This window comes from Triticum aestivum, chromosome 1D, assembly GCF_018294505.1.
Source record: "Triticum aestivum cultivar Chinese Spring chromosome 1D, IWGSC CS RefSeq v2.1, whole genome shotgun sequence".
Taxonomy (NCBI): domain Eukaryota; kingdom Viridiplantae; phylum Streptophyta; class Magnoliopsida; order Poales; family Poaceae; genus Triticum; species Triticum aestivum.
The window spans coordinates 197,941,434-197,950,437 of NC_057796.1; the positions used below are offsets into that span (position 1 = coordinate 197,941,434).

The 9,004-nt window shown below is 39.5% G+C and overlaps 1 protein-coding gene across 1 annotated transcript; it reads right to left on the bottom strand.

The window, feature by feature from the left end:
* Window positions 1-231: 231 nt before the first annotated feature.
* Window positions 232-5,559, bottom strand: LOC123180949 (plant intracellular Ras-group-related LRR protein 8). The gene is made up of 10 exons (XM_044593147.1): window positions 5,259-5,559; window positions 5,075-5,169; window positions 4,514-4,675; window positions 3,720-3,830; window positions 3,536-3,636; window positions 2,588-2,725; window positions 1,905-1,953; window positions 1,697-1,762; window positions 948-1,067; window positions 232-542 (listed from the first exon to the last, which is right to left on the bottom strand). The coding sequence occupies exons 1-10, from the start codon at window positions 5,413-5,415 to the stop codon at window positions 420-422; spliced, it is 1,122 nt and encodes a 373-aa protein (XP_044449082.1). The 5' UTR covers window positions 5,416-5,559; the 3' UTR covers window positions 232-419.
* Window positions 5,560-9,004: the final 3,445 nt, after the last annotated feature.

The following is a 9,004-nucleotide window of genomic DNA, read 5'->3' on the forward strand; positions in this document are numbered from 1 at the left end:
CTATTATTAACTTACCAAACAAAATTATTTTTTCTTTCATAAGCCAACAAGTGCTTACCAAATAAAATAAATTTTTTTACACAATCAGATTAATATGGGCAGAAAAACACAGGTTAAAGTACTAGAAAAATTCCAGTCCTGGTTGCAACGCATAGGCAATCGTCTAGTGTTTCTAAAAAAATCTTGCAAGTTCTTGATAAGTTATGAATGCTGGGGATGCAAATACTCTGATAATGTTTAACAGGTAGCCACCACTTTTCATCACTTGGTATTAAAATGTAATGAAATGAGAGGAATAAACAAATACACAACCCAAATGTGAGGAATAATATCAGCTCCATGTCTGTTCAAGTTCAATTATAGAATAATTCTGGGTCAATATTGGAAGCGCAAAACCCTGTCTGTAATAAGAAAGACACTTATGCATGCCGGTTATCATCATCCGCACCCTCGTCGAAAACACCTGATGATCCTACACGAAAATCCAGCTGCTTTTGATACTTCTGCCGCCTACGTTCATCAAACTCCTCCCAGCCCTCCATCTGCTCGTATAAAGTAAAATAACATTACCACCATAAAATATCTACGTCAGAGCCAAGGCCAAACAGGCAATACGGTAGAGAATTTAATCATATTTCGGTTGAAATGTAAGGAATAGCATTGATATATAACAAATAGTGTACTTATCAAAAGGTGGTATAAACATGGAAACTATATTATGTGAAAGTGTCCCAGGGGCGAATCCAGCTATAGAAAGCAGCAGTAAGAGAGATTGCAGAAACAAACAGAGCTTGGATGGTGAAACTGAATTTTCCTATTCCAAATGTAAGTATGTATTCAGTCAAAAAAAAAGTATGTATATAGCCATCTTAACTCCACTGGAGTGATGATGATAACAAACAAAACAACCTATGTGTGAAGGTTTCAACCTTTCTGTGAACTTATACCTGTCGAAGAATGTCATTTGTGATTCCAGTGCCATGGAGATCAAGTGTAGTAAGCCGCCAGCACTTCTTGAATAAAGTCGGCGGTAGGGAATTAAGACCATTGTTCCTTAGATGCAGAGTCTGTTGGAAGTAACTTCTTACAAACATCGAATAGTACGGTATGTTCTCTTCAGTATAAATATTGCCAAGATTAAAAAGAAGAGGCAAGCAAATAGAGAATAGAAATGTGCAACACGGTTACACAAGAGACAAGAGACAAATAATTTTCTGTTTTCACCACAAGATAGCAAGTATTGACCAAATAAAACAAAACCAGTCGTCCATTCCATGCTCTAATTTAGTTATATCATGCAATATCACCAAAGCCTAAACATTTATGACTTTCTCGACTCTCAAGTAATTAAACAAGAGTTTAGTGAATGATTCTTTAAGAAACAAAGAGAGTTAACTCACATGCTCAGCCTACGTGAGATCAAAAACATCATGAAGGAATAATTCACATTAATAACGGTTGAATTTGTTGTGCTACTATGTTATGTACAAGAATAATTACTGCATTCACAGGTTAAGCATCTGCATTTTTAAAGTCATTACAATTGGACATTTAATGTTGTGACATTTAACTCAGATGTTCTGCTAATCCCCATCAGAGTTTTATTTCATAGTAGTACATTTTAGTAATACACATATATATAGCTAGTGATTGGGAATGCATCTTCCCATGTAGGTATAGGCGGTTAGGCACATACCTTCAGATTGTGAAGGTTTCCGCAAGCCTTTGGTAGTTCGGCTAAAAGATTTGATGATAAGTCCACCTGATGAAGTCAAAACTTTGGTGAACTAAAACTGCCAACTGCAAAGCTCAAAAGAGTTCATGGGGCATTTGCTTCGAAGGATCACTGTATGCTAGGATAGGTGGGTGCTTCACTGGAGAAAGAGAGAAGAGAAAGCACACACCTCAAAGAGAGATTCACAGTCGCCTATAGAGGAAGGCAGCGAAGTTATCCTGTTAACAAGTGAAAATGATGTAGTGTGAAAGATCAGGATACCTTTCAATTTTCAGATCAAACAGTACCACCATAATTCCCATTGGATGCTACAAGTATAACACATGCCAACATTTAGGAACAATAGAATATTCATAGAACAATAGAATGTTCATAGAACATTCTATTGCAGAGCAACTTACAAGATGCAACGACTATTAAAAAATAATCAAACTGCCACTACGAAAGCTCATGTTTTTCCCCTTCATTCTAATCCTATAAACTACAATGAGAACAGCAGAAAATTAAGAATTTAGCATATAGATCGTCCCTCTTCCCAGTAACCTCATATTACTTCCCAAATTTAATATACAGCATCTATCTGTAGTAAGCAGGCATATACGTAAGTAAAAAGTGTGAATACTGATGTACTACAATGAGAACAGCAGAAAATTAAGAATTTAGCATACAGATCGTCCCTCTTCCCAGTAACCTCATATTACTTCCCAAATTTAATATACAACACCTATTTAGTAGTAAGCAGGCATATACATAAGTAAAACATGTGAATACTGATGTTAGCATATCAAAACATCAGATAACATCACTGAGGGTACTGCAAGTCCAGTAAGTGGCAAGTTTAGCACACACTACCTATTGTTATTTGCTATAAGAATCTCTAGCTGCTTCAGCAAACCTATTTCAACAGGTAGGCTGCCAAGCATGTTATTTGCAATGCAAAGTTCACGTAGAAAAGTCAATGTGCCCAAACTCGGAGGTAAAGTGACCAATCTGCAAGATAATGAAAAAGGTTATAAACCGAAGCATCTTGTAATCCTGAGTACCAAAGATGCATGTCAAAACATACAAAGATCAGTTTGTTTAGTCTTCCAGACAAAAGTCAATGCAATAGAGGTATTTCGTTCAAATGAGAACTATGAACCTTTCTATTGGCAGGTAAATTTGCACATACATCTCGAGAGTAGGAGCAAAGCCCAGTGACAAATTCTTTAAATAGGTATTAACGAAGAGCCAGATCATGAACAAGAAACCCAAACTAAAATAATTACTTTTAATTGTCCCATTAACCATGAAAACTTATTAGATAGATACACAAACTGCATCAGATGATTATGAAACTAAAGGATTCCATCACAGATGATTCGAGAAAAACCAAGCTACTGGATTATAAAATACATTCTTCCAATGTTATTTCAATTAATGCATTCTGCATGTTTCAGTTGTGTCAAACATTGGTTGCTCTCAGTCAATGGTCAGAGTTGGCGAGTCAAAAAGATATACTCCCTCCGTCCCAAAATTCTTGTCTTAGATTTGTCTGAATACGGATGTATCAAGTCACGTTTTAGTATTAGATACACCCGTGTCTAGATGAATCTAAGACAAGAATTTTGGGACGGAGGGAGTATATGAAATAGGAGCAACTTTTACAAGTGGGTGGTAGCAGCAAACATACACAAGACGGGGGAATGTAATAATTTTCAGGAGATTATAAATGACTCAAGATTGTTTGTGTCCACTTGCAGCATAACAAATATTCACAGTATGAATAACACACAACAGGATTTGAAAATTCAGACCTACCGATTTTGGCTTAAAGATAAAACTGTTAATGTATCAACACATGATAGACCTTCCCAGCTGATGCCCCCATCAGATATGTCATTGGCGGTTAGCAACAATTTCTACACGATGAAATGACGATATTTTCAACTATACCTCCTTATAAAGAAATCCATCAATGAATTTATTTGGAAACAACAATTACATTTAATGATTTAAGGGCAGCAATTTTCTGTGGAATTGCTTCAATTGAGTTGTTACAGACATCTAGTACTCGTATGGAGGAGCCACAGTCCCAGACTTCCTCAGGCACTGCCTGCATCCAAAATTACAACCAACGAGAAAAATTAGGTATTCAAAACATAAAAGAAAATTTGTAATTCAGAAGGCAAGAGGTAAAGGACGGGTCGTCGGTGTAACAATAGAATAAAAGCATTCCATGATGATTAAAAAAAGTCTTGCTTCATCACATGGTATCTTGGAGAATGGAGATGAACCTGGGAATGTGACATTTGCACATATCCTACATAACTAAGTAGGTGATCCACACTAACATATTTATCTCAACATGCAACCATGCATGCAAAAAGGCTCAAATGTTTTAATTATATTTATGCTATTTATATTCAATAAATAGTTTACAATTATAAAATAATCATATGTACTTTCAGTTTAGTTCTTATATTATTAATCCAAATCAAAATATATTGCAAGCATTCCAATAGCAACGCGTGGTAACTAGCACAATAGACGGTATAGACCTCAAGTCAGTCTACCAACATGCAGGACTGCTTTCATTATTTCGTCTGGGCTCTACTCGACACAAAAAACAACTACTAAGTACTAACCACTGATTGTATTAACGCACCGTTAATTGACACGGGAACTTCCACTTTTTTCAAAAAAAGGCAGTTACTGAAGTTTGATAAACGTCATATCACAGCTATTATATGTTGCTTTGAATTTGCAAAGATACTGCAAACAAGTTGAATCAGATACCTTCAAGCTGGAACCAGATAAAGCAATGACACCCGTTATTTTCCAACGCTCCGCTCGGCTTTTGCTGATAATCTCCGGTTTTAGTGTTTGATTATCCTTAACATTTGAGGTTCTTTTTGCACTTGGTGCAAGACCACTGCTATTCTTAGTGATGGGGCCTTCCTGTGGAAAGTAGCGCACATGTAAGTTGATTGTGACAAACTACTCCATAGATAACATGTATGACATGCTTTTACAATTGACTCCTAATGAAATTTTAGCATTGCCATGTGGTGACATGGCAGGAACTATGACTTCGCAGAAATTTCCCCTAAACATCAGAAAACCCCAATGATTGAAAAGTGAGGGCATCAAACTGAAGAATGAATGAAAATCAAGCTCCTCATCCTACTAACGTTGAGCATAACAAAAAATTCCGGTCCGTATCGACTTTCGAGTAACCATAAAAGCACATGACTGAAATCGAACTTCTGCAGGTTCATTGCTAAAGATCTGAAGAAAATAACGGGAGAACGAACGAAAATAATAGAACAGATTAGAGAAGAAATCAAGGTGATTTACCCCCTGATGAAGACCCTGCGAAGCGATGAGCATGACCTTGGATCCGTCCCCCACCTGCATCGAGCTCAGACTCGCGGCGTCGGCAAGAACTTTTCCTGGAATCGCAAGGAAAGTAAGAGAAACAGCAAAAGGGATAACCCAAAGCAAATTCTCGTTCAGACAGTAAGGGATTGGAATTCGTTGCCTTTGCAGATGAGTTTCTGGCCGCGGGGGAGAACGTTGGTTAGCGGCTGGAGGAGGAGCTTCAGCTCCGCGGTGGAGGCGGATGTCGGGACTTCCACCGGAATGGTTCGGCCGGCGAACTTCACCTGGACGGTGATTGTGGGCGGCGAGCTCTCCATGGCTTGTTTCCCCGCTGCTCGATCGAGCGAACGCAACTTTTTTCTTTTTTTATCAATCGAGCGAACGCAACTGAACCACCCCTTTCCGCCCGCTCCTTTACTCAGAGTAGATCTCGTTTCCACCTGCCCCGGTAGAAAACGAAAGAAGTGTCAGGGCGTCTCCGATAGATAATGCAAATTTAAAGATTAAAACAGATATTATAAAAATTTACATCTCAAAAATTGCATTTTACATCTTAAAAACGGCAACTCCAACAAATGATATATGTGAAGATGTAAAAAGCAACTTCAATAGATGATGCAAAGTGGAGATGTAAAATCGACGATCGGCCGGCGGCTATGTACAGACACACAAATTGAAATGAAACATCACCAAAACAACTTAAAATTTTCACATGCCCACAATATCAAATTATTACGTAATCCATCGAATCCACGACATCAAATGCAACACAAATACATCAAAGTTATTGTACAATACAACAAACAAACAATGAAACTAGGCGGCTCTTTTGCCATGCCATTTCCAATACTACTCCATCAAATCCTTCAGTAGTTGATGCGCATCGAAATCTCTAATTGCATTGTGCACCTTCATGAAACGTCTGATTCACTCCTCTTTTCTCATCAGCATAACGTGTACGTCCATCAGATGATAGAAGGTGTAATCTAAATTCTGTCCACGCCCATTCTCACTGACCATGTTATGCATGATCACGCAAGTAGTCATGATATACCAAAAGGTTTTTTGATCCCATAATGTAAGTAACTTAGAATAACATGCATATGTAACTATCTTCATAGTGGGGAGTAACATATGTATGGTATCATGCAAGACTTTATTTATTAGGTTGTACACTCATCTTGTTGTAGTATGTGCGATGATACCCATAGTGTGAGTAACATACTATGTTATCACATGTCTAGCTTTTCTCATTAATTACTTGTCACATCATCTAATTTGTCTAGATATGTGTGATGTTACCACTTATGTTACTCTCACTATGAGTAGTCTTGTATTTTCTAGGCACATTTCGTTCTTTTTAAAATAATTAGAATTCTCTTATCTGGTGACCGTTCGTTGGGAGGGTGTGAAATTTGTGAATGTTTTGATGGCATTTTTAGTTTGATGTGGGATGGCAGTTTCTTGCGAGCAACATGGCATTTTCTTGGATGATGGCAATTTTGAGCTTTCATCCCAAAAAATGCAATGCCGCTCTTAAGAAACTGTCATCCCCTAACAGCTAAAACTACCGGTAAAAACGTTTAAACTGCCACCCTTTCTTAGTGAACATCAGCCATATAAGATTTCTGGATAATTAACATTATGTACTTAGCAATCGAAAAAGAATTCTTAGATTTTACCCCATAACATCTTGGTGGGCTATTTTCTCGCCGCGTTCCATTTTCTCCATTTGCATGGATATTGCCTTCTCCCCGGAACACCCTCATGCAGTTGGCTGTATCTGCAGCTTCCTCCTCCTCCTCCTCCGTCCTCTCAAACGGCTTGTTTGTTAGGTGTTGTTCTAGTCTTCGATGGTGATAAATTACTGATGGAAAATACATGTGTACAACTAAAAGTGGATATCATGGTGAGGGAGTGAAGTTTAGGGAGGAGATGGTGGAGGCAATTGAGTGGAGTTGAAAATGCTGAAGCACATCAAAAAGTATGATCCAATTGCTTGGTTTGACACCGGGGTGCTCATGATTTATACTTATGCAGCGAAGGCGGAGTCATGCCATGCTTACATGGATAACATTCATCGAGCATCGTATATTTTGAAAAAAGTAATGATTATGTTTATTATATTCATGGATATTATTATGTTGATATTGTTACTTCATCATTTCTCCTCATTTATACCGTAAGAAAATTACATGATAAGCATGCTAGGTAGCATTCAATATCAAAAAATCTGTTTTTATCATTTACCTACTCGAGGACGAGCAGAAATTAAGCTTCAGGATGCTGATATGTCTCCAACGTATCTATAATTTTTGATTGTTTCATGCTACTATATTACCAATCTTGGATACTTTATATGCTTTATTATGCAATTTTACACCATTTTTTGGGACTAACCTATTAACTAAGTGCCTAGTGCCAGTTGTTGTTTTTGCTTGTTTTTGGCTTTTCAGAAAATCAATACCAAATGAAGTTCAAACAAGATGAAACTTTACTGTCGGTGGACTAAAACTTGGGTGCCTTAGTACCCTGACTCGTGCAGAGGCAGTTATAGCCTTCCCGACGGTAGGGCTTGCCAGAGGACTACTACAGACAAGATACCAATATACAAGACCGTGAAGAAGGCCTCCCAGCAGGTCATCGAGAAGTACTAAGTTAGTACTGAAGTACAAGATCCCAGTTGTCGGCAAGCTCCGCACCAGCAAGCCAAGACCCGTCAAGCTCCTTGCCGGGAAGTACCCTTCTCGCTTTTCGATCGCTCCACCTCATCGATCAGCTGATGGCTTGTCAAGATTAGGTGTCGAGCGGGCAGGCGGCTTGGGGAGGATCATCAGGATGCGTGTCAGCACGTTGCATAAAGGTAAAACTTTATTAACACCCATCTAGTGGACGTGTCAAGACGATGGGCTCGGCCGGGCCGACGGCGCAGAAGGAGAGATGCCTTTTGCCATAGGACCGTTATCAACTCACAGTGCATTAAATTCCCTTTGATGTCTACTACACAACTTATTCTTGTAGACTCATGTTGGGCCTCCAAGCACAGAGTTTTGTAGGATAGTAGCAATTTCCCCTCAAGTGGATGACCTAAGGTTTATCAATCTGTGGGAGGCGTAGGATGAAGACTGTCTCTCTCAAGCATCCCTGCAATCAAATACAAGAATCTCTTGTGTCCCCAACACACCCAATACAATGGCAAATTGTATAGGTACACTAGTTCGACGAAGAGATGGTGATACATGTGTAGTAGGATAGTAGATATAGGTTTTTGTAATCTAAAAATATAAAAGACAGCAAGGTAGCAAGTGATAAAACGGGGCACAAACGGTATTGCAATGCTTAGAAACAAGGCCTAGGGCACCCTCTTTGCCGGGGCTGTCAGACTTGGGCTTCTTAGCGGCATTTGAGTTGTCGGAACTCTCGATTGCCATCACTGCCTTGCCTTTGCGGTATTGCGCTGATTGCCGGGAGGTTGCGACAGGCAAGAAGATGGAGGGCTCCGGCAAGCCATACTGCAAGACCCACCGCACCAAGGGCCGTGATCTCAACGACTGCCGGCAAGTGGAGCAGCTTGCCGAAAAGCAAAAGCAAGAGTATGAGAAGCGTGACAAGGAGAAGGGCCAAGATGGCACTGGTGGGTCCGGCAATAAGAACCACAGTGGTCGTGGAGGTCGTCGTGCCAAGGGCCAGCAGTAGAAGGAGAAGCCTGCTCGCGGCCGTGAGAAGAAGCGAGGATGACGGTGACGATGAGGATGAGGAATATGCAAGACAGGAGTCCCAAAAGGCTGTGGAGGCCATGTGCGTTTGATGGAGGTGCATCTTTGCACACCTTGAAAGTGCGTTATATCGACTAGAGGGGGGTGAATAGGTGATTTTTACAAATTCGTCACTGAGGAAATTCAAGGT